At 45.9% G+C, this 25,618-nt stretch overlaps 1 protein-coding gene across 1 annotated transcript in view; it reads left to right on the forward strand.

Annotated features, from left to right (window-relative positions):
- Positions 1–25,618, forward strand: part of STAB2 (stabilin 2) — a 168,907-nt gene that overhangs the window by 44,249 nt on the left and 99,040 nt on the right. Inside the window, exons 15-26 of the mRNA XM_012650245.1 lie at positions 1,955–2,008; positions 2,313–2,393; positions 4,393–4,545; positions 7,453–7,515; positions 9,673–9,753; positions 10,554–10,640; positions 11,770–11,881; positions 14,321–14,501; positions 16,198–16,291; positions 17,546–17,704; positions 22,885–22,980; positions 24,660–24,752. Coding sequence (XP_012505699.1) covers positions 1,955–2,008; positions 2,313–2,393; positions 4,393–4,545; positions 7,453–7,515; positions 9,673–9,753; positions 10,554–10,640; positions 11,770–11,881; positions 14,321–14,501; positions 16,198–16,291; positions 17,546–17,704; positions 22,885–22,980; positions 24,660–24,752 — 1,254 coding nt within the window. The remainder of the gene's footprint in view (positions 1–1,954; positions 2,009–2,312; positions 2,394–4,392; positions 4,546–7,452; positions 7,516–9,672; positions 9,754–10,553; positions 10,641–11,769; positions 11,882–14,320; positions 14,502–16,197; positions 16,292–17,545; positions 17,705–22,884; positions 22,981–24,659; positions 24,753–25,618) is intronic.

A 25,618-nucleotide genomic window follows, 5' to 3' on the forward strand; every position in this document is an offset into this window, starting at 1 on the left:
ACCACACCACTCCCCAACAACACCCCACCCCACCCCCAAGTCCTTGGAAAAATTGTCTTCCATGAAATTGGTCCCTGGTGCCAAAAAGGTTGGGGACCGCTGCCTAGCCAAATAAGGCTCCAGGCACACACAGTGGCGGAAGTGATGCTAATCAGTCCCTTTGTCCCTCTCATTCTCCTGTTCCTTGTCAACAGGATTCAACACCAATTAATTCTTGGAGCTTTAGAAGCGGATTATCCAGTTGATAAATGCTTTCCTGTAGAATTAGAGGGCTGGATGGGCTCCATAGCAGCCCCATAACAGGCAAAAACTACGACTCCAGAGTTAAGTGACTTGCTCAAGGTCACACACAAGTAGAGCAGGACCAGAGGTCCGGTTCCTGAGGTCCACCTCAGCGCTCACCCAAGGACCCTTCCCCAACTCCTTTGAATGTATTGGCGCAAATGTTTACAGAGAGCCTACTGTGTGCCATACGGTGCTGGCTGGGGACGTGGTGATTAATCAGCCAGACAGACCCAGCCCCTGCCTTCCGAGAGTTTGCAGTCTAGTTTGCTCTGACACTTCCCAACGGTTCCCTCTTTGTCCCACCCTTCTGCCTCTAAGCACAGGCATGTGTAATAACATTGCTTCTGCCTGTAAGTCCCCACTTCTGAATACCATGGAGTAGCTCCCAGGGGAAGCTGAGACCCAGAGTCCAGGTAACTTGCTCAAGGTTATGTATTAATAGGAACAGAACCAGGGCTATAGAAACCATCCCTTCCAGGGCTAGCTAACTGGTGGTCAACTTCAACATTCTTATTGATAACCCTGCCCTGCACATAAGGCTATTGGCTTATAGATATGGTGTTCATGTAATTTATTATCCATACCAGGACAATAGGCATAAGCCAAGGTTGTATCAGACAAGCCAGAATGAAGGGTCCCCCTGCGTACAGGTATCTCCTCTGGCATAGTGACCAAGGTCAGATGCAGAGAGGAGGCTGGGTGAGGGGAACTAAGGTTCAGCAGGGCTTTCTTTCAGCCTGGGACTCACACTGTTGGAATTTGTGCCTAGAATGGTCAGCCCCTTGGGTGGTTACTAGGATCTTGATTTGTGATCCTTCACCTTTCCAAGGCAGAGGGACTGTGGCCGTGCCACTTAAGGGCTTTGAAGCTTGTAACTCACAGCTCTGACTCAGCTAGGAGATTGCAGGCATACTACGGGAGACCCCTGCGGCCGCTGCCTTCTTTCCCAAAGAGAGTGGTCACCAGGCTCCTCCACTCTGCAGCCTCCCTCCAGGGAACCCTACAGGGACTGCCTGTCCCATCCACCGTCTCTACTGTGGGGCCAGGACCCTCTTTTTCTCCACTGCTGCGTCAGTTTTCCAAAGCAGGAGAAACCTTGGAAAGGGCTTTAATGGAGGGATGAGCTTCTTGTGGAAGGGAAAGGTGGTCAGGATCCCTGTGACTGTATATTCCTAAGTGACAGGTGTGTGGTCTGACAACCACACATTTATTTATGGAGCAAGAGAAACAGAATTATAAATGGAGGCTGTCTTAGAAAATCCAGAATGGAGCCTTAGATGTTCAGAGTGATGAGAGTCAGGGCTAATTTTACACAAGGCTCACGTCTTGTGTAGCTTCGTGACCTTGGACATGTCTTTGAATCTCTGTGTTAGCACAGCTAAAATGGGTCAACAGTAGTTGCTAGCTCACAGGGCTGTTGGGAGAATTAAATGGAATGTGCATATTATGTTTGCAGAACAGCCTCTTCCTAAGAGTGGGAATTTAGCTACTTTAGAACGTTAGCTACTTTGGAGATGGGATTTTTCTCACCCTGGATTTCCCAATAAAGAGATTACGGGTCATTTATTTTTCTTGATTACATGTCCAAAGTCCTTTGAAGAGGCTCTCACAAGAGGGGGAGTGTTGTGTTTTCCTCATTGGCTAAAGAAGTATTTTGATTCCTTTGCAGGGATCTCGGAAGCTCCTGGAACTTGTCAGATACCACATTGTCCCATTTACCCAGGTGGGCCCTAGTTTTCCTGCCACTACTTTTTCTCTGCTTTCAAGATATCTCACCTGAATTCCAATATTTTGGTGCTAAAAAAATTGTGACATTTGTTCTTTTTCTGTAGCTCTGAGGGAGCCCTCAGCCACAAATAAGGAGTGTGTTATCAGAGAGATCTGCAAAGTCACAAAAACTCATAACATCGAAATTTCCATTGTTTATTTCATAAACTTTTAAGGCTATTTTTTCCAGGGAGGACATTAAGAACTGAGGGCTCTGTGTGTGGCCCTAAATGTCTCTGTTCATTGTTTTCTTCTTGTAGCTTGAAGTGGCCACTCTCATCTCAACCCCTCGCGTTCGGAGCATGGCCAACCAGGTCATACAGTTCAACACCACTGACAACGTGAGTGAAAGCGCCACCACCGCTGTCCTTACTCATGTGCACTTTTGCTCTGATGATGACTAGTCATCAGGTCATCCTGCCTCTACACTAACTCACAGGCTTAAAATCTTTAAAAGTCTTAAAATCTTTATGATTATTTCATTCATTTGTCACTTCCTTCAGCAAATATCTGCTGAGCAACCACAAGTGTGAGAGTCCGCACTATATGCCAGGGATAAAGCAATGAAAAACACAGACATACCCCAGCAGAGAAAACAGACTTTAAACAACGCAGTAGGCAATCAGTTAATTATTTAATTACAATTGTAATGATTTCCCCCAAGGGGGAGTTCATGGACCTGTGAAAGCACCTATGAGAGGAGTCTGGGAAAGCCTAGAGGTCAAGACGTCCTCAGTAAAGAGGTGAGAACTTGGCCACACTTTGCAGGATGAGTGGAGTGAACTTGGGCAGAGGGGAACAGAAGAGAGCTCCAGGCAAAAAGGAGAGCATGTGCAAAGACCCTGAGTTAGGAGGGAATGTGACTTATTTTAAAAACTCAAAGAAGACAATGATATTCAGCTAACTCCCTGGGGTTGTAATATCAGCAAAAGTCTGGCAGCACAAAGATGGTGTCTTCCATTGAATCACAGTTGATGGTGATGATGGTGATCTCATCCTTTCAACAGGTATCTCTTGAGTGCCTGCTGTGTGCCAGGCACCATTCTAGGTCCTGAAGACAGACGAATGAACAAATAGCAAAAGTCCCTGGTTGCATGGAATTTCCATTTTAGTAAGTAGGGGGATAGACAAGTTAAATGAGTAAAATATATCATATATTAGAGAGTAGTGAGTGCTAAGAAGAAAAAGAGCAAAGCAGAGAAGGGTAATGGAGAATGGGGAGGAGCTGACATCTTAACTAAAGTTCCCAAGAAGTCCTTGTGGAGAAGAAAACATTGGAGCAAAGACCAGAAGGAAATGGGGGAACGAGCAGTGCGAATATCCGTGGAAAGGATATTCCAGAGACAGGAAGCAGCGAGTGCAAAGGCACAGGGCAAGGAGTGTGCCTGAGCTGTGTGAGGAACAGCAAGGCTGGTGTGACTGGAACAGAGGGTGCAAAAGGGAGAGAGAGAGGAGTCCAGGCAGCAAGAGGGAGGAGGGGATGTGGGGGCAGGTCACAGAGACCTAGGAAGTCAGGGAAAGAATGCAGGCTCTTATGTCAAATGAGATGAGAAGCAACTGGAAGACTTTGAGCCGAGGAATGACATGATCAGACGCATGTTTTAAAAGGCTGGTTAGGAGATTTGTTTTGATTTGATTGCAGTAATCTGGAAAAGAATGATAGTGACACAGCCCAGGGTGGTAGCAGGGATGTGGGGAGAAGTAGCTGAATTCTGAATGTATTTTGAAGGTAGGCCCAGCAGAATTTGCTGATGGACTGGGTGCGGGTCAAGACAGATAAGCTAGGAAGACTCCTGGGGTTTTGACTTGAGCAACCAGGATGAAGTTGCCATTAATAGCACAGGGCGGGCAGGTCTGGGGAGGAAATGGAGATCAGAGACCTTTGCTAATGGGTCCGTTTGCTCTCCCTCCACTGGAACCAAGCAGGAACTTTTCTGTCTTTTCACTGATGTATCCCCAGCACCTAAGGCAGAGCATAATTCAAGGTCAATAAATGTATTTGAATGAATCGATCCCCATTTCACTACAGAGAGGCAAAACAATTTGCCCAAGGTCTCACAGCAAACACATTGCAGAGCTGGAATAATTATACCTCCCCCCACAGCCCCATGCCTGCAAGGACCATTTCTGCAAGGACATTCTTGCCTGGTGTTAGCCAAGAATTCATTTAACAGATTCAATCTTTCTCTGTCAGCCAAATCCTTCTGATAGGAACCTTCCCTCCAATGAAAAGTTGAGTGACGTTGAGGACTTTTTAGCGAACCACCACCATTCCAAGCTGCCTGAGGATCGCTGGTGCTCCTGCAGGACAGAACGAAAGATGTGGTTGCTTCTTTCCAGGGACAGCTTCTGGCAAATGGCGTGGCCATGGAGGAAATTGAGGTTGCTGCCAAAAATGGCCGAATCTACACACTGGCCGGAGTTCTCATTCCCCCGTCCATTGTGCCAATTCTGCCCCATCGGTGTGATGAAACAAAGAGAGAAATGAAACTGGTAAGAAAACTAGGAAAATAAATAAGGCCCCCCACAGTCCCTCAGAGCAGACAGTGTCCCAACCCTCACAATTCGGAGAAAGCTGACAGAGAGTTTTGCCACGGAAGTTCTGTCTCATAAACCGTGAACCAAACTTCCTTGAGGAATTTCTGCAGTGAAAGATGTTGCCCAAGAATATTAGCTTCCTAGGGCTGCCATGACAAATTATCACAAACTGAGTGGCTTAACACAAGAGTAATTTACTCTTCACAGCTCTGGAGCCATACTGCCTCTGAGGGCTCCAGGGAGGAATCCTTCCTTGCCTCTTCCTGGCTTCCAATGGCTCCCAACAGTGCCTGGCAGCCCTTGGCAGTAGCTGTAGGACTCCAATCTCTGCCTCTTCACAAGGCCTTTGTCCCTGAGTGTGTCTCTATGTGTCCTCTCCTCTTTTCATAAGGACACCAGTCATTGGATTCAGGGCCCAGCCTAGTTCAGTAGAACCCCATCTTAGCTTAGCTAATTACATCTTCAAAGACCCCATTTCCAAATATGATCACATTCTGAGGTTCTGGGGAACATGCATTTTTGGAGATACACTATTTAACCCACTATACCAGAGCTCCATGACCAGATCAGGGTTTTCTTCCCTCTGGGATTTAGGATCAGTCTCCTACCACTTCCTTCCCCTGCCCCTGTCACTTGGGACTACCCTGCTCCAGGCCCATAGCTTTTCTCTCTCTTAGAGGGACTTAAAATAGAATCCCTTCCCAGGTAGATGCTCCGGCCTGGCCAATCAACCATCTTTCTGTGGTTCTTTTCAAAAATCAGACTTTCTGTTTCCCTATGAACTTCTGTACCTGTAATGGCCTTTCCTATTTCCGTAGAGACATTTTGGTTCAGCCAGTTTTAATCAAAGCACCCCAAGTTCCAGTACTGCTGTACAAGCAATCTTTCAGTGCCCACAAAAACTATAACCCCAAATTGTAGCAATAAGATCTCTGTGTTTCTCTTTTCAGCACACTTCAAGAATACATCAATGATTTTTCTCACAATGTCCTTGGAACATGAACATTGGACACGGAAATATGGCCTCATTTTATTAATTATTTTATTTTATTTTATTTGTCCCTCTCCTTGTCATGAAGGCTGGAAATAGCTAGCTAAGCACCTGGCACAAGACTGTGGCTTATGCTTTTGATTCTAGATGTCTTAATTGATGTAATGACTCTGATATGTTTTAAGCTATTGAGGATGGTACCAGTCCTCTGCACCAGTCAGATACCATCTGGGGATTTGATTCCAGTCTGAGCACCCCTTTTTAAGAGGGACAGAAACATGGTCACTTTCATAGCCAGTCCTCGGCATCGATTTATGTTTGGTTCATTCTTTGGAAACAAGCACCAGCAGGTGCATCTCCTGGCTTAGACCAGGGTGAGGAACAGAACAGGCCAGAGTCTCATTTTCTAGCCCAAAGGTGAAAATATTAGGAAGTAGGACCTCTTCAGAAAAGAAGGGACTAAGAGTCCATAATGAAATGTGTTCTTCAGAGCTCCCCTGGCCCAAGCAGCTGCTGTCCAAGTTCAGGGAAGGGAGTCTGTGGAGGGACAAGGGCAGCCCTAACTGCCTGCCATGTTGCAGGGTTGTTCTGTTTTAAACTGTTCAAAAGTTTATTCTCCACCTCCCTGAAGGACAGATTCAAGAAACGTGTTCGAGCTGCCACTCAAAGAATTTTGGTTATAAAGAAAAGTTCTTTGGAAAAACAACTTCCCAATAGCTGCCTTAGAATGAACTCTTTCTTTACTATTTTCTCTAAATTTACAGTCAAATCTATCTGCTCTGCATGGTTTGGGATGGTCGTGATTGAGTCCATTAAAAGTCCAAATACATTCTCTGGAAAGTATTCAGGACTAGCAAAGAATAGGAGCAACTGGCACCTTCTGGAAGTCTCAGTTTTCACCAGGCTGAACCCATAGCTGCCTCTCGGCGTGTAGGTTTGGATTTTAAAGGTTTAATAATAACACTCTGTATTAGTTAGGGTCCCTGCAGGAAACAGAATTTATCTAAGATGGTCCAAATGAAGAGACATTAATGAAGCAGCTACCGTAGAGGTGTGTGGGCTAAGCAGGGCTAAGGAAGCAAACACAGTCTACCAGAGCATCCAGGGAGAAGCGATGGCAGGAGACCACTGCCACTGAGTACCAAAGTGCCTAGGGCAGTGCATGGAGTTACCCGAACCCAGTGAGAGCAAGAAGAGTGGAAGAGGTGACATCCAGCAGGAGCTGTAGGGACAGTGCCAAAGCAGAGAGGGAGCAGGGAAGAAATCCTTGATTTTGCTCTTCTCCTACCCATTGAAATCCTGCTGGTGACTTACGATGGCCAAAACCAGCTGGCAAGGGAGTCCAGAAACCATCCTTTATGGTCCACCTGCTGGGGCACAGAGCCAGGTAGAGATGGTCAAAGAATGGATGTGGAGAGCTTTATAGGTTCCTGCCCTCCTGACTTCAGAACCAATGCAGGAGAATCCAGGAGACTGAAAGGCAGAGATTCAATGCTCAGCTTTATTACTGCTAAGTGAATTGGAGAACAAGGACTTAAGTCTGTGGCCAAAGTCAACACTTCGTCCCTGGCACAGATGGACAACTGCAGTGTCCCCTCTGGGACAGGTGCCTCCCAGCCTGCTGAGAGTTGATCAGCAGCCTGTGGTCTGTGGACAGGTTGGCTCTGGAAGAGGGAAAGGAAGGGGTTGCTCTGAGTAGGCTCAGCTCCTTCTCCCAACTTCCCCCCAACTCCCAGGATTTACTTTGCTCCTTTCCCTGGGGGCTAGGAGAGAGACCTGGAGTGTGGCTCTAGTGGAGCTCCCTTCACAAGGAGGGACGCATGAAGCCTGGGATGGGGACACATGTACTGACCTACTGTCTTTCCTTCCAGGGCACCTGCGTGAGCTGTTCCCTGGTGCACTGGAGCAAATGTCCTGCTAACTCGGAGCCCACAGTGAGTGTGACAGCTTCGTGAAACCACACATCACCCAAGCAACCCCACTGGTGTTGTTTCTCAGCTTTTCTACCTTTCTTCTTTAAAAGATATCTATTGCTAATAAGATTAGCTCTTAGCCCATTATATGAAGGGATGGTAGAAAGAGAACCCTCAGACCTGTGTTTGAGTCCTTGTTCACTGACCCTAGGTGAGTTGTTTAACCTTTTTGCTCTGATTTTCTTCATCTGTAACTAACAATGACAACAACAATAGGATTAGCATAGATTTTTTTAAAAAACCCAAGCACAATTCCTAAGTGAAGTAGCCACTCAGTTCCTCTCTATTTTTCCCTCTTAGATAAAATCCAATGTTTGCATTTGCTCTTCCTAAGCATAATTCTGAAAAAAAAAACAGAAGAAACTCAGGAAAATACTATTGGGACTATCAAAAGCTTTCATGTTTGATTGAATTCCGTACATTTATTGGGGATCATTCATGTATTACATAGTGCTTGGTTCCAGAGGCACAGGATGGATGAGATAGAGGTTTTTGTTTGTTTGTTTTGCTCTTGGGAAGCTCCATTTAAAAAGGAAAACAGACCATCATACAACAATCTATACTTTCTATGCCAAGTACTCTACTGGTTGCAAAAAGCAAAGCGTTCTAAGGTAAAAATGATGATAGAAATTTCTGCCTGCGAGTTCATCATAAGAAAGAATTTCCCAACCAGAAGTTTCATTAAACACTAGACTAGATGGTTACAGAACGTGATGAGCTCTTTAATGTAATCCTATTGTGAAGAATTTAATAAAGCAAAACATTAAAATTAAATAGGCACAGGTGTTCATGTATTTACTGTGCTTGGTGAAGCCATCACCCCCGAGTCCTTCGGGATGCTACCAGCCAGGGAATACGAGAGGGAGGAGAAGAGGAAGTGGTGTTGGCTAATAGCACAGTGAATGCTGGGTGCCAGCGATTGTTCTCAATGCTTTATGCTCTGTGCAGCAATCCCTTGAGGTAGGTATATTGTCATTGTCACCAATGCATGATTGGGACTAAGGCAAGGAAGCAAAATACCTTGCACAAGGTCACACAGCTGACATGTGGCAGAGCCCTGGTTTGTTCTGCATGTAGAACCACCATCCTAGATTCCGTAGGAGTCAAAAGAGGCCTGCACTCACTCCTCCCCATGATCCCATGATCCACACCTGGTAATTATCCTGAGATCCAACAAGAGGACTGTAATGTTCCCTCCTCGGTGACCTCGGAATTTCTTCATATAGCTAAGATTTTAGGATTTTATACTCTGGGAAGATCTCATTTTTTCTCTCTTCTTGAGCAAGAGCCTAAGATGAAGGGGTAAGCGTGACATAAACATTTATCTAACACAAAATTTGAGCCAGGGACTAAATTCTTATGAAAACTTGTTATCAGCATTATTGTCCCATTTCACAGATTAGGCCCACAGAGACCACATGACTTGCCTATGATCCTAAAGTCAGTAGATGATGAGACTCATTCTCTGGACCTTATACTTGCAGTGTTTCTTAGGAAAGTGATTTAACCTGTCTGGGCGTTGGTTTTGGTTTCCTTATCTATAAAAAAGGCATGGAAAACATCCAGATGGAGTTGAAGATTGATGAACTCATATGTGCAATGTGCCTGGCCCACAGTAAGTTCTCAGAAATGGTAGCTCTAGACAGTTATGACTGGGCACCAGACGTTAGAGAATGGACAGGTGCATTTTAATCTGCCCCCACACCTAAAAGAAAAACTCAGACTATTGCTATTTTATTTGGTGGATTGTTCCACAAAGTATAGATAGACTTTTTACTGGCTCCAACATTTCTATATAGGAGCAGGTTAGCGACGGCTGTAGATTGGAAGGAGAGGCTAGGCCACATCCAGGATGAACAGAAAATGATTCCTGGTCAATTAGAGATGTCTGTCGTGGCATGAGACAGGGCATGAAGGTACATGAGCCATGGGATGTGCAAACCCTGTATCCTACCAACAAGGAAACAGGCCTAGAGAGTCCCCAAGCTCTAACTGGACCCAGGCGTGCGGGTGCGGTCCAGCGCTCTCTCCTCGTGAGTGGAAAGTGTGTGTAAAAGCTGAATGATGCCCAGAGGACCTTGACATGCAGACTGCCTCACTTTCTTGGCTTTCTTCCAGGCACTCTTCACACACAGATGTGTCTACAGGAAAAGGAGCCTAAAGAGTGGCTGTGCCCGGTACTGTAATGCCACCATGAAGGTAAGGAGCGTGTGGCCAGGCCAGCAGGGCAAGGCAACCCCAGGGCCATGCTCTTGGGCCCCTGTCTGCATGGTCACAGGGGGCCTGTGGAGCCTTGGCAATGTCTTCCTGCAGGGGAACCGAAGGGTGGATTCTCCACATGGTGGCCAGGCAACCTCCCCGCCATGGTTCCCAACGCCCTTAACACAGAGCCCACCCTGCCAATACTTCCCCGCATGGCCTACCCTCTGCCTGTGGCTCTCAATTGCCTCTCACCCTCATTCCTACTTGGAGTGTGCACACTTGCCATCACCTCCCTCAGGGCATGCTCCCAGATTGCCCTGGGGCTGACTCACCTTCCAAGCCTCCACTAACTGTCACTGCCTCTGTCCCCACTCAATCCACAGTGGCCTCCCCAGCCCCACCTTCCAACCCCTGGCCCTACCTGCACCACTGTATTATGGTACTTTGTTTTCCCAGCACTTACCATCCTCCGAAATGATCTTCTCTCACATTTTTCATTTGTTCATTTACTTATTGTCTGTTCCCTGACTTAGACCCTTGGCCCCATGAGAGCTCGAGCCATCATCTGTCTTGTTTGCACAGGGTTAGGGCCAGGCTGGCAGCCACGGGAGGTGTTCGGTAGACTAGTGATGACCAGATGGCTGAGTACTAGCCGTGCCATCATTGGCCAAGAAAAAGCCACGCTGATAAGGAAGGGCCAATATGGTTTATCACAATAATGGAAATTAATACATCCCCTTTGAGGAATTGGAGCTCTGCTTGGGGTTTCAAAGGGCAACATGCATTTTGTTTCTCAGATACCAAAGTGCTGCAAAGGTTTCTATGGGCCCGACTGCAGCCAGTGTCCAGGAGGCTTCTCGAATCCATGCTCGGGAAATGGGCAGGTGAGAAGGACAGCCCACAATGCACACTTTTTCATGAATGCTGAAGGCTGGCCTTTCTTAAGTCAAGTCAAATAATAATTTTTAAAACTGCTAAACCAAAGAGTGATACAATGCTGGCCACTATTCCCAGGAAATAAAAGAAACCAATCATTTACTAAAGAACAGAAGGTGTCTGCAGTAGAAGGCACCTGGTCTTGGGAATGGGAGGATGGAAGGGGAAGGGTCCTGTGATGTTGCTTCTAGTCTCTGCTTTCCCATTGCCGATGGCGGGACCTTGGCAACTCCCACTTTCCTTGTGGGAGATACCAGGATTGACCTGCATTTGTCTCTAAGACTCCATCCAGGACTAAGATTTTAAGATACTTAAAAAAAGTTTTTAAAAAAAGCACTGCCCAGTGATTGCCTTTTTAATTATCTGCAAAAGCTGGTGAAATGATGAGGCCAAAACTTAACTCATCTAGCTTGGAGGCCAAAGCTAAACAAACAAAGGTAAAAGTAGCTGTGATTCATATGGGGAAATTATAGATCTGTGTATTTAATAAATCCACATCTAAAATATGGTTCTTTCAAGGGGAAAGAAAACCTGTACAGTCGTGAGTGGGGACACCATGCAGACAAGGGGGACGCCAGTCTAATGACTGTGGCCACAGGGTGGGAGGCAGTGGTGCCCAACTCTCATGCACGTCAGTCAGTACAAACCTGGCGTTGCCTGGGCTGGGGAGGTGGGAGGAACGTATGTTTACCACTGAAGAGAGAAAACACCGCAGTGTGGAGGCACAGAGCTAAGTGAGATTGTAGAGAGAGAAAGGCCAGTCACTCTCGCTGAAGGGCCCTGTCTTACCACTTACTCCATAAGCGTTGCTTGAAGGTTCCCGGTTCGCCATCAAGACCCCCCTTCAGTGACTTCCCTTAAAGTTTAAGTCCTGGCTCAGGATCCCCAAGCTGGTCACTGTTTTAGCATCCAACCTGATCCCAGCACGACTCCACTTTCCACAAGGAGTTCCAAAGGGTCATTTCAAGTGAGATTGAACCTGAGTTCAAAGAAGTCAGGCCATGAAACAAAAATCTAGATGAATGTTTCCTCGCCGGCACGTGTCCTAACAGCCCATGGGCCTGCCTTTGCTCCCAGTGCGCAGACAGCCTCGGTGGCAATGGGACGTGCATTTGCAAGGATGGCTTCCAAGGCTCCCAGTGTCAGTTCTGCTCCGATCCCAATAAATATGGACCTCAGTGTGACAAAAGTAAGTGGTGCTTCCAGAGGTTCCTTCCACTCCTAAGCAAGGGTCCCCCTGCACTGGTGCAGGCTGCTGGAGCAGGCCGGGTGTCTTGGGACCCCTTTGCTTGGGGGTTGCCATCATCCCAGGGCATTTCTTAAGCTCTGATTCTCAAGCTAGAGCATGGCCAGAGGGCTGGGTCCCACTTGCAGAGTTTCTGATTCAGTAGGCCTGGGTGGGGCCTAAGAATTTGCATTTCTAACAAGTTCTCAGGGAATGCCAACACTGCTGGTCCAGGGACCACACTTGGAAAACCACTCTCTCAAGGTTTTTCCTCATACCAGAAGTGATAGTGGGCTCAGTATCAAGAACAGATTCACTCCCTACCTTTCAAGCAGACCTCTTCCATCAGCTCCTCCATGTGCAAGATGCGTGACCTTGGGCAAGTCACTACACCTCTCTAGGCCTCAGTTTCTTCATCTGTAAAATGGGAGTGATAATAATAGTAAGTGCCTTGTAGGGTTAGTACAAGTTATTAATGGAAAGCACTTGCCTTAGAACAACGCCTAGCACATAGTATGTGCCACAAATATGCTAGCTATTATTTATCATTGTTGTTGCTATTATTCTAAGTACAGCGACATAATATCAAGAAGTTTATAGAACATGTAGAAAGTTCCACAACAATAGGTATGGAAAAAAATGCACTTACACAGTCTTAGAACGTGCATTTTATTCTTTAAAATGATTCCCTGTGTATGTTTAAATAAATGTGTATATTTTGGATGTATATTTCTAAGATTAGAATTTAATGATAGAGTCAAAGGAATGGATAAAAGCTTGCTATGGAGTCCGACCAACCTGAATTTAAGTCCCCACTCTGCAACCTACTGACTATATGATCTTAGAAAAAGTCTCTCAATTTCTCCATCTATAAAATGAAGATCATGTTGGCACTTACTTTATGGGCTATTGGCAGGATTAAGTTAGACCATAATTTGGGGCTTTCATCACAGAGCTTGCACCCAGCTCGTAATCAGTAAACAAAGCCGCTCTTGTTACTGTCACAAAACACACACTCTTCCCCGCTCCTACCTCATTTGATCTCCCGGTTCCCTCTCAAGATGGACAGGAAGCCAGAGCACAGCAGGGTCCAGGCCGCTGAATCCTATTCCAGTGTTCTTTTTGCCAAATTAGATTTCTGAGGGAAAAGAAAAAAATAGGGGTTTATTCCAAGACCTGACAACATTGGCATTTGTCTGAGGCTAGCGGGACAGGATGCTGAGGCAGGCGGGGGCGGGGGGGTCTTGCGCCTCTCATCCCAGGCCTGAGGCTGCCCAGGATCTCATGCATGGGTTTGCTCCTTGGAAAATAAGCCCTGACTTACTTAAAATTGTATAAAAATTCTTTTTTGTTTCAAATCCAGCTGTGATTTTCCAGCCCCCCTCACTTGTGTCTGTCTTCTCTTTCCTGGATGGTGGCTCCACCCACACACGCTAATTCCTCTCCCATCAGTCCCTCCTGGGGCTAGACCCTGGACTCCTTCACTTCCGATCCTATCTCAGGACTCAAAATCCTTGCCACCTTCCTTTGAGAAGTTCCCTATCTTTCTTTTCGCTCCCACGTGCGTAGGAGCCTGAATTGGACGAGCCGGCTCATGCTGCAGTTTTTAAATACCTGTAATCAAAAGCAAATTAAGCAGCTAAAAGTTAAAATGATAGGAGGGAAGTGGAAACGTCAGTTAATATAATGATCTACTGTGTTTACACGTAGTCCTTAATAGAAATGGACTTTGAAGCCCAGGTTCAAATCTCTGCTTGGGAACTTCACAGCACCTGGGAATTTGCCTCACCTCCCTGGGCCTCAGTTTCCTCATCTGAAAAATGGGGATTATAAAAGTATTGATGCCTATCTCCTGGGACCGGTGACTATTAATGAAATGGTGCATGTGAAAGGCTGACCCAGCGCCTTAAATGGAGTCAGTCGCCCACATATCGCCCCTTAGTTATCACTGGCCTGCCGTGGTAGAGTGATGAGCTGCACGTCAGGGGCCCGGCCAGCGTGAGAAATCATTTCTATTTGTGCCAGAATAGCTCATGAAAGGTGAGGCATTCCCAGGCTAACCTGTCCGACAACGAAGTAGTTGAAAATTGAGTTCCTCGGCCTCTTTCACAGCATCTCACCCACCCCCTCCCCGACATTCCCTCACACACGCATGTAAAGTAGCCCAGGGCCACATTCTTCTCCTTCTGGGTGGGGAAGTCACCAAGGGTCGTCCCAGGCACTCTGAGAAATGGCCGAGACCATAAGAAACAGCGGCCCAAGCCGCCCCCGAGTGCAATGTCCAGGCTCGGCTTTGACAGGAGTAGTGGTGGGGGGAGGAGGCGGTCACTGTCCCCCAGGATGCTCTGCCTCCCCGCTCAGCTTGTTCCCCAAGCCCTGACGTCCCTCGTCCTTCTCTTCCAGAATGTCTGTGTGTTCACGGAACATGTGATAACAGGATAGACAGCGACGGGGCCTGCCTCACCGGCACATGCAGAGACGGCTCCGCCGGGAGACTCTGTGACAAGCAGACCTCAGCCTGTGGGCCCTACGTTCAGTTCTGTCACATCCATGCCACCTGTGCATACAGCAATGGGACAGCCAGGTGGGTCTGTGAGGAGAAGGCCCTTAACCACTCAAAGCCACCGTGTTACCTGCAGATGGAGCCAACCCATATCTCAATTCTGTAAACTAAGGCCTATTCTCTCCAGCTGACAGTGTGGCTTTTGTGGACAGAACCTCAAATTGCAGCACCCGCTGCTTTGAAACTTACCAGCTGCGCGACCTTGGGCAAATTACTTAACCTCTCTGAGCCTCATTTTCCTCGTTAGACCAATAAGGATGATGATATCTGCCTAGCAGGGCAATCATGAAGTGTAGAAGAACCGAATGGAAAAGCACCAGCACCAGGGCTAGCACGTTGTAGGTATTCCTTCATGGAAGCTATAATTGCTATCATCACACACGTGAAAGAAATGAGATTTGTCCACCAACTTTCCAACCTTTGAAAATGCCTTAGCTTCCTAAGACTGTTAATAAATAGCTCCCCTGTTAAAGGCATCTTGCAGGAAATTGGGTCTTTAGGCAACAGATCGACATTTTGTTTTCTTAATGCTAACATCTGCAGTGGGTTTGGGGAGGGGAATGCCAGAGGAAATTTTCCTCTCTGGGAATATCTGGTTATTTGTTTGCTTGTTTTGGTCTGCCTCCTTGACTAGACTGCAGACTACGCGAGGCCATAGACTGTCTTTTCTTTTCCATAGTTTACGATAGAAATGCGTTTTCCTAAGGAGTCAGGATCTACACCCGTGCATAAGGCAAAAACGACATGTAATCAAAATCACCCTCACAACTTCCTAAATGGCCCACAGAGGCCTGTGGATATGGGTCCGTATGTTCTATATTACCCTGGGTAAGTCAAACAGTATCGCAACAGATCAAGCTGTTTCTTCGTTTGGATGCCAGCCGAAGTGTTTAGTTCCTCTAGGAAACTTGATGCATGAAAAATGTTTGTGTTAATTTTTGTGAAGCACATGACTGAATTGCAATAGGACATGGGGACATGATGGGGCCACACGGTGTCCCCCGCATCTATCACAGGGCACTCAATAAGCATTGGTTAAATAAATCAATGAACGAATGGCTCACATTGAGTAGTGAAACATCACCATGGGACATTCTGAGAGGAGTGTCTCAAAGTGTGATGGGTCAGGAATTTACGTCAGCTCACGGAATAAGGCACCTTAGGATGTTGTGTTGGGGGGAAAAATATATCTGAGGGACCAGAGAACAGAGAAGTCTCACCTGCCATTTTCAAATATTTTAAGAGTTGTCACATAGAAGAAAGGGCAGAGCTGTTCATAACTAGCATTGAGCAGAAAGATTTACAAAGAGGCAGGTTCTGGTCCAATAAGAGCGGAAATGCCGCCAGGTGTTGAGCTTTACAGAATGCAGGTGCTCAGCTAAGCACTCCACACGCATCCCCTCATTTCATCTTCACGGCCTTATGGGGAAGGTGTTGTACCCATTTTCCAGATGAGGAAACAAAGTTCCCCGGTTGTTAAGGGATTTGTGCAGGGTCACACACAACTGCTAAGCAGTGGGGCCTGGGTTCCCAGCCAGGTGTGTCTGACTGCAGACCCCAGAAGTCCCCCTGACCACATCTGAACACTGGCTTCCTCCACACGAGCAAACTGTCCAGCCACCTGGCCGTGAACCGCTTCACCTCTGGCTGGCTGGTCCTCTGCTGGGTGAGTGGTGCTTACATTTCTGGGGCTGATTTTGTACACTTCTCTTTGCAGCTGCATTTGCAAAGCAGGCTATGAAGGAGATGGAACTGTGTGTTCTGAGATGGGTCCTTGCTCAGGATTAACCCCAGGAGGCTGTAGCCGCAATGTGAGTGTTGGTCTTTATTTCCAAGCTGCCTGGGTTGTTTTTTGTTTGTTTTCGCGGTTTTATTTGTTTGTTTGTTTAAGAAATCCTGAGAGAAGGCGTTCCAAAAGGCAGTGTCTGATCACATTTCATATGCATGAAGCACTTGCGTCTGAACCTTGAATTTCAAAGACAGCTGCCAGGTACTTTCTATGAGCCTCCACTTTCTAAATCCAAACACGCAGGGGGCTTGAAAAAACACAGCATGAGAATCAGACATTGAGATCAAAAGTAATACCTCTTGATTCAAACTTTACAGCTTACGAGGGACTTTAATGTACCAGATCTCATTTGTTCCTCCCATCAACCTGATGAAGTCAATATTGTCATCCTCATTTTACTGATTAGGAAACAAAGCTTTGGGGAAGTTAAATGAATTGTCCTAATTTCTGTTGTTATTAGGGATGTAGCCAGAACACACTATTGCTCTCACTAATGCCTTTCAAATGTCACCACCACCACCTGCCCCCAGTCATTTTCCTTTCTTACCTCTGGGTTTAATGACGGGTCCCCTTGCTTCCTCTCTTGCCTACCCACAGTGCATTGTCCACTCACAGCCAGAGTGGCTTGAAGCAAGTCAGATCGTGCTTCTCCGAGGCATAACCCCCTTGGGGAGCTCCCTGTGGTTCTGAGGATAAAATCTAGGAACAACTGCCTTGCCCCAGCCCACCAGATTTCCCTTGGGCAAGCCCCACGCCCCCTCAGCCTCATCTCAACAACACAGCTTGTACCTCTCTGTCCTTATCTGCCTGCCTGCCCTTCAGCCTCCTGCTGTGGTCCTCCTGAGAGCCTGGGAGCTGGTATAGGGGTTAGGCTCCTCACCCCACATTTTAGAGACCTGGGTCCATGCCTCTTTGCAACTGCATGACCTTGGGCAACACCTGTTTCCTTATCTGTAAATAGAGATAATAGCAGTTTCTTCCTCAAGATGATTGTTTATACCTGCAAAACAATAAAAACAGTCCCTGGCTTATTAAATAGCATAGTGACGTTAGTGGTGGTAGCCATTAGCTGGCCAGCTCCAAGCAATTTTGCTCTTTAAACCACCTGATATTGTCATTGATCTCAATGCAAATTAGGCATTTCAATCATTTCCGCTGCACCCAGTGAAAGTATGTGTTTCTAGAACAAACCTCTGGAAATTCTGTTTTGCTTTTGGAATCATGTGGCTGGACTGAGATTTCAGAGGCTTTGCTTTTTCTCTTTCCCCTCCTGCAGGCAGCGTGCATCAAGACTGGCGCGGGCACCCACACCTGCGTGTGTCAGCAGGGGTGGACAGGGAACGGGAGGGACTGCGTGGAGATCAACAACTGCCTGCTGCCCGGCGCAGGCGGCTGCCACGACAACGCGACCTGTTTGTACGTAGGCCCCGGGCAGGTAGGTTGGACGTGGTAGAGGGCAAAGAGAAAAGCAGGATTCCTGCGGTGACTTTTCTTTCTCCAGGACACAGAACTACTTTGGCTAGAACTTACTGCAGTGTTTTTGCCACTTGTAGCAGTGAGAATGGGTTCATTGTCACAATGAACCTATGATGAGGTATTATTATTATACCATCTTACGGAAGAGGAAACTGAGGCACTGAAAAGTTAAATAACTTGCTCATGTGACGTAGAAAATAAGTTGTGATTCAAGATTCACACCCAGGATGATTCCTTCTTAGTCACCACCCAGGACCACACCTTGTATTTCTGTAGGGCTCTATATCTCATTGGTCACTTTCACTTACCCCCATTTAGTGGAGACCAAGGCAGAGAGGCTACTGCTTGGAAATTAATCAGCTCCAGGGGAGGTGATCCCAACTACACGGGGATTCTGGCCATGGACAAGAAGAGGTGACTAACAGGGACCCCTTCCCATCCATCCCTCCTGCTTCCACCTCTTGCCGCAGGTGGGACAAACAGGTGTGTTCTAGAAGGCTAAGGAGGTCAGAAGACATGGAAGATGGGAACCAGGATTTGAATCATCCCCTATCTTTTGAATCTTGATGTAACTTTTCATTTTCACGTTTTAAGGCTGGACTTTTTTTAAAACCTCCAAGTTATTTTGTGCTCTTTGAGAAACACATTTCTTCCCTTGACGAGGGTGCTGTTTGTGTAAGGCCTAGCCTTGCTCACCACGGCGTCTCCCTTTTGGTCCCGAGCCTTTTGGTTCTTGGACCTCTCATTTCTGTGCACGTGTTAATGACTACCCAAACACAGAGCTTGAATGGAACTTGATGGGATATTAAAGCCCACCTCATGCCTTCCCTTTCCTTTGGGGAGGAATTCACCCAGACAGTGGAGATCTGGCCTGTTTAAAAATATCCAAGAAAGAAGTCTCTAGGACCTCCCTCTGCTGCTTTGGGCGGCTGTCCTATTCATTCCTCCTCCGCTCTGTCAGGGATCAGTAATGCAGCCTCTGTCCCATGAGGCCAGTGCAGGGCTGGACACTTGTGCAGGTATGAATGCGTGGCCAACCTCAGACTATCAGAAGTGTTGGGGCCTCTTGGGGCCCATAACTACCAAAGAAGGTGACCTGTGTGATAATCTCTCCAAGGAGATCCCCACAGAGGTTTAAAGGGTGGTAAACATGATTAGGAGCAAGGATTAAAAGAAATGGAACGATTAATACTTGGCCAAGAGCATGGCATGATACCACCCTAGCCCACCTCCCACTCCTGAAAATTGGTAGGAGATTAAAGCACCCCCCCCAGGCAAAGCCTCAAGTTTTCTGTATGTTTATATACCACTGGGGGTTAATTATTTTAATAGATCACAGTGGGTGCTTCCTGGCGAGGGACAGTTGGCAGTGGAGCAGGGATGGGGGGTGGGATCTGTATTGGGAAGAAATCTTTTGGTTATAACAGAAAACCCAATTACTTGTGTGCTGCTGGTGGGAATATAAAATGGGCAGCTGCTATGGAAAACAGTATGGCAAAAATTGAAGATAGAACTACCGTATGATCTAGCAATTCCACTTCTGGATATATACCCAAAAGAACTGAAAGCAGGGACTTAAACAGACACATGTATGCCCATGTTCATAGCAGCATTGCTCACGAGATAGTCAAAAGGTGGAAGCAACCCAATGTCCATCCACAGATGAATGGATAAACGCGACAGAATACTAATTAGCCTTCAAGAGGAAGAAAATTCTGACATATGCTACATGGGTGGATCTTGGAGACATTATGCTAAGTGAAAGAAGCCAGACACAGAAGGACAAAGAGTGTGTGATTCCACTTATCTGAGGTCCCTAGAGTAGTCAGACTCATAGAGACAACAAGCAGAATGTGGTTGCCAGGAGCTCGGGGCAGGGGAATGAGGAGTGGTTTAAGTGGGTATGGAGCTTCAGTGTGGGAGGATGAAAAGTGTTCTGGAGATGGGTGGTGGTGATGGTTGTACAACAATGTGAATGTACTTAGTGCCATTGGACTGTACATTTTTAAATTGTTATAATGGCAAATTTTGTCTCATATATACTTACCACAATTCTTCAAAAAAAAAAAAAGAAAAGAAAGAAAACCCAATTAAAATTAGTTTAAAAAGAAAGGAGAATGTTTGGGCTCACATTCCTATACAGTCCACATGTGGATCCAGCCTCAGGTACAGCAGGATTCAGGGCTCAAAAGGCTGCATAAAGGGTCTGCTTCTTGGCCCAGCTTCTTCCAGGTTCTTGGGCCGAGGGATGGCATCCGCCAGCTTCAGACTGACACCATCACAACACTTAGTTAAGCAGACTAGAGAAAGTTTTCTGGTAACTCCCCCACAAACTGAGGATTCATTCTCTTTTGCTCGTTCAAATTGAGGTACTTTCACCTCCATCCTCGTTTCCTGCCATCAGCCCTGTAAGCAGTTACAGAAATCAGGCCAAGGGTGGCCAAGGGTGTGAAATGCAGCGATAAGCTCAGGCCAAGGCCCTGCGCCCCCAACCTAGGGTGGAGGAATCAGCCACATGTTATCTTGTGCACCAAGAGAGGGGGAATGATGGTGTTCCCTAAAGCCAAATGGGGGTGCAGTTTCCAGTGAGAGAGAACAGGTGCTGGGCAGACAAGATGAAACAGATGTTCACATATCCGTTCATTCACCCGCTCATTCATCCAGCACTTCTCAGGTGCCCACTCCGGCTCAGCCACTGAGCTCAGTGGTGGACACAGGAGATTACCATGGCCAGGGCCTTCAGCCAGCCTTGGAGAAACGCGATCTTGTGCAAGGTGACAGACAAGCATACGGCATATGCATAGTGCAAAGTGATGAGTGTAAAAGCCACATAGAGTAAGCACCATTGTTCCGCAGCATTTAAGACCCACTTTCCTATTTGTCCTTCTGATTTCTCTGACAAGAGAACCTGCTTGTGGGTCTGGAGGAATTTAGCTTTAAAACGTGGCCCCAGGAGTCCTAATCATGAAAGAGCTCATCGAAGTCTTAAGTCTTGCCAAGCATTTAGTGAATGATTGCATTCATTTTGACTCACTTGAGTTGGCAGATTGCATTTGAGAAAAGGAAAAAAAAAATGTCCTGATATCTGTATTAGTTTTCTAGGGCAAACTAGGTGGCACAGAACAATGAAAATGTTTTGCTTCACAGTTGTGGAGGCTGGAGGTCTGAGATCAAGGTGTGTCGACAGGATTGATTCCTACTGAGGGCGGTGAGGGAGAATCTACCCCATGCTTCTCCCCTTCTCGGTTTTGGGAAATTTGCTGGCTATCCTTGGTGCTGCTTGGCTTGTAGACACATCACCCTGAATTCTGCCTTCATGTTCAGATGCTGTTCTCCCTGTGTGTGTATCTACCCCAAATTTCCCCTTTTTATAAGGATACTGGTCACACTGGATTCAGGGCCCACCCATCTTAACTAATGACATGATAGCAACCCTATTTCCAAATAAGGTCACATTCTGAGGTATTTGAGGTCAGGACTTCAACATATGAATTTGGGGGTGAAGGGATACAATGTAACCTATGCCAATATCTATCCCCTCTCTGCTCTGTCCTTTTTTCTGCATAGACTTGACAAACACCGTGATGGGGTAGGTAGAGGAAGAGGAGTTTCCCTCTGTGGTGTTATGTCAGAAACAGAACAGACCACATCTAGGATTGCCCTCAGCTGGTACTCATTGTCTTGAAAACATTTAGACGTTCCAAATAGGCACAAATCCTGATTACCAGGAGTGTTACTTTAAAAAGACAAACCATGTTTGGACCAACTATGCCAGGGGGTGGTCAGGGTTGGAAGTGCATGGAGGTGACACCCCAACACCAGGAGGAAAAGATTAAACTCCCTTGTCGATAAGGTCTTGCTCTACACATACAGTTGTAGAAATGTGCTTCGATGGATGCTATACTCGTATATAAGATACACACATTTTCCTTATAAAGCAGAAGAGCAGATAATACTTATGCTTTTAAAGATAAAAATCCATAAATAGAAGTTCTATTCATTTCTTCCCACAACCTTATGGGTTGTCTTGTATCACATCTGGGGTGCATTTCAAGACCAGCCCTTACATAACCCTTCTCCAATCAAACACACGTGCTTTCCCACCTCTGCTCATTTCGCCTGGCATTTGCCCTAGGCTCGAATGCCTTCCCCACCTCTCCTGCCCTGTCCCAAGGTCCAGCCAAGTCCCCGTTCCCAGAACATTCCCAGCTGATCCCACTCCTCTGATCAACAATAGTCCTCACCACATAAGCATCTCATGAGCCAGTTAATGCATAAAACTTATATTTCTTGTTTGCCAGTGTTTTTTAAGGTTGGACTCTTCTTATTTACTTTTTATGGTCTTATGCTTTGTCTTTCTCTAAGCTCATTGCTAGTTCCATAATACCCACTTTTTTAATCCATTGAAGAAATTACCCCTTTTAAAATTATGTTTTAAATTTCAAAATATTGCATAATAATAGAAAACATTTTGGAAAATAAAATCGTAGGAAAAAAACTAAAATCACTCACAGCGGCCCCCTAGCCTATGGGGCAAGGTGGGGGGCTCAAATCCAGCTTTCGCCCTGCTCACCAAAGTATGTGCCCTGCTATGGGCCTAAACTGTCACAGAGGAAGGGGTCCTCTTTCGTTGGGTGAAGGGGCTGCCCACCTGCTGAGCCACGTGCCTGTGGGCTGTCCATGTAGAGGTGATGCCTTCCTTAAGTGCACACACTCAGAGGGGATGCCTTTTCTAAATTGCACTAAGTGCCTCATAGGCTAGCAATGGCCTCATGCATGGATCTCCACCAAGTGCATACCCCACAGCTTGCTTAACCTTCCTCGCTTCGGTAGAGGGGCCAACTTTTCCAATGTGACTCTTTTTAGGGTCTAAGTTTTCTCTGAGACTATCTCCATACGTCCTTCTGGGAATTCAAAAACACAGTACCAAGAAGCTATCAGACTGGAAAATGTAATGTAGAATATGGAGACTAATAACTCTGGAATCTGAGTGTCACAAGCAAAAGACATTAGTACTGTTCTCTAAAAGGGCCAAGCAGCTACGGTTTCCATAGTTCATTTTCCAGTGCCACGTGAGGACAAGGCATGGAGGGCACTTGCTTTCGATAATCCCCTTTGACTCTGTTCTTGGAATTACAGAATGAGTGTGAGTGCAAGAAAGGATTTCGAGGAAATGGGATTGACTGTGAACCAATAACTACATGTCTGGAACAAACTGGAAAATGTCATCCATTGGTGAGTTACTTGACTTTTTTTTTTTTTTTTTTTTTTTTGGTTACTAACCAAAAAAAAAATGCTTAAGAAAGAAAGAAAATTAGGTTATTTCTTGTCCAGGCCCAGTAACAAACAAAATCTTTTACCTCCGAAGGGAGTCTCTAAGCAGAATGTGAGTAGCTATTGCATCTTTCACTTCATTCCAAGCTTGGAAGAACCATCATGTGATTGCCAGATAAAATACAGGATTCCTGGTTAAATTTTTATTTAAATAAATAACAAATAATCTTTCAACACAAGTCCCACATTTTGCATGAAGAGAAATTTGTACTAAAAATTACTCCTCATTTACCTAAAATTGAAATTTAACTGGGTACCCTATATTTTTATTTGCTAAACCTGACAACTCCAAACCAACAGGCCAGTTTAAAGGGTAACTGTACTCCTATCTTGAATGTCATAACATAGTTTTACCAAAATTATTGATGAAAATGCCCATTCAAGAGGAGCTTGTGCCTTGTTTCTAAATTTTGGAAGAGTAGAGAGAGGTATTAGAGCTGGTCATGTTCATGTTTTCAGAAGAACATCGCTAAGCACCAAACATCAGCACCAATGAAAATGACGCCTTAGTCACAGTGCTTTGGGTTACAAGTAACAGAATCCATGCAAATCAACTTAAGCAGAAAAGGAATTTGTTGGAAGTAGCCCTAAAGTAACTGTGGAAATCAAGAGACAGGAGGTACAGCTAGACTTCCCAAGGGCCCAGGACCAGGATGTGAAGACACCGGAATCACCAAGATCAGCAGCTTCTTTCCCCAAACTTCCAAGACGATGTGATGTCTCATTGTACTTCTCTGCATTTACTTCCCCTCTCTCTCCTAACTCTTAATGCTTCTCTGCACATCTTGGGGTAAATGGCTCCCCCACCACCAACAATGCCCACTAACTTATCAGCACCCTATATCCCAACTGAAAATCACAGGAGAAAGGATACTGCTGGCCCAATTGGGTCCTGGTGTCCTCATATGAGCCCGTCAATTACGGCCAGAGAGTGGGTTTGTTATGAACACAGTTTCCAGGGCCCACCCCCACATGTGTGTGGGGCAGGGGACAGTTCTCAGAGATGAAAAATCAGGGGGAGAGATACCCCCAAAGTATCTGTTCCCCAAGAATCACAAGAGCATTTTGCAAAGCTGAAGGAGCTCCAACACTCCTGCTTAATTTAAGCCCAACCAAGCCCTGACATTCCAAACGTGAGTAATTATTGCAACTTTCATTCCATTCCAAAGCTTGGAAGAATGAACTAGCATTGCCAGATAAAATACAGGACCCCAGCTGAATCTGAATTTCAGATACACAAGTATGTGCTGAATAATTTTTCACCACAACTATTCGCCAAATATCATTGCATGGGACAAACTTATACTAAAACTTATTCATCATTTATCTGAATTTCATATTTAACTGTGTGTCCTTTATTTTTATGTGCTATATCTGGCAGAGATGAAAAGAAAGAATTTAATTGTGATTAAGTAAGAGCTGCACCAAACATGTAAAGGGTCTATGGGTTACATCCACCGTCTTTCAGCCCCAAATTTGCAGCTCTCGCCTTAGATAGAGCCTGTTGTCTCACAGATATAACTCAGGTCTAACACTTCGTTTAGGAAAACAAGCTATTTCTTTTATCTTGGTTTTATCAGGCAAGCTGTCAGTTTACTTCTGGTGTCTGGAGCTGTGTTTGTCAAGAGGGCTACGAAGGAGATGGCCTCCTGTGCTATGGAAATGCAGCAGTGGTAAGTCATCTATGACAAACTCAAGTGCACCATGATAAAGACAAAACCCTTAAACTCTTAGCTAAGATGCCTTTAAAGTGCCCTATCAACAAATCATTTGCTGTAGGAGATTTTACGTGAAGCAAGCTGCTTTTTGCAGATGGCATACATGCTCTGTGGGTCACACATTATCTACAGACTGATGCAAGTTGACTTTTATTTGGCACCTTTTGTGTACCAAGCAGTCCTGATTTCTCTTTCTTACCACTCTACCTCTTTGCATTCCCAAACTTCCCGAGTGAGCAACTAACTGGCCTCTGCTGGGCTCTCTGGGCTCTTCTGTCTGGACCTCCTGTGGGTACTCAGAGCACCCTGTGCTTACCCCTATCTGTGTGTGTGAGTGTGTGTGAGTGTGTGTATGTGTACACCTTCTGTGTACCAGCCATCTTGCTAAGTCCTTATCATGCAGTAATGACCCATTTAAACCTCATGACAACCCTCTAAGATTGATGCTATTATTATGCCCATTGTACAGATGCGGCAACTGAAAGGCTAAGCAAATCTGTCCAAAGTCCTTCAGCTCTAGAGTGAGGAATCCAGCCCATAGCTGTCTAAGTGCAAAGCCCAGACACTCAACCACCAGTGTAGAGTACTCTATCCACAGAGTATGGGTCACACCAAATCATCATGATACCTCCATTTGTCTCTTGCAACCATAAACTCTTGAGGGAAGATCTTCGTCTTATTTCCTGTGTCGTTCCCATTGCTTATAAATGTTTGTCAAAATGAGAGATAAAGTCAACTGACAAATTTTCTCATCACTTACTTTTTGTTCAGCTCACTGCAGTTTGGTTTCTGCCTCCTCTCAGCTGAAACAACAGATCTAA

The sequence above is a fragment of the Propithecus coquereli genome, unplaced genomic scaffold, assembly GCF_000956105.1.
Source record: "Propithecus coquereli isolate 6110/MARCELLA unplaced genomic scaffold, Pcoq_1.0 Scaffold316, whole genome shotgun sequence".
Taxonomy (NCBI): Eukaryota; Metazoa; Chordata; class Mammalia; order Primates; family Indriidae; genus Propithecus; species Propithecus coquereli.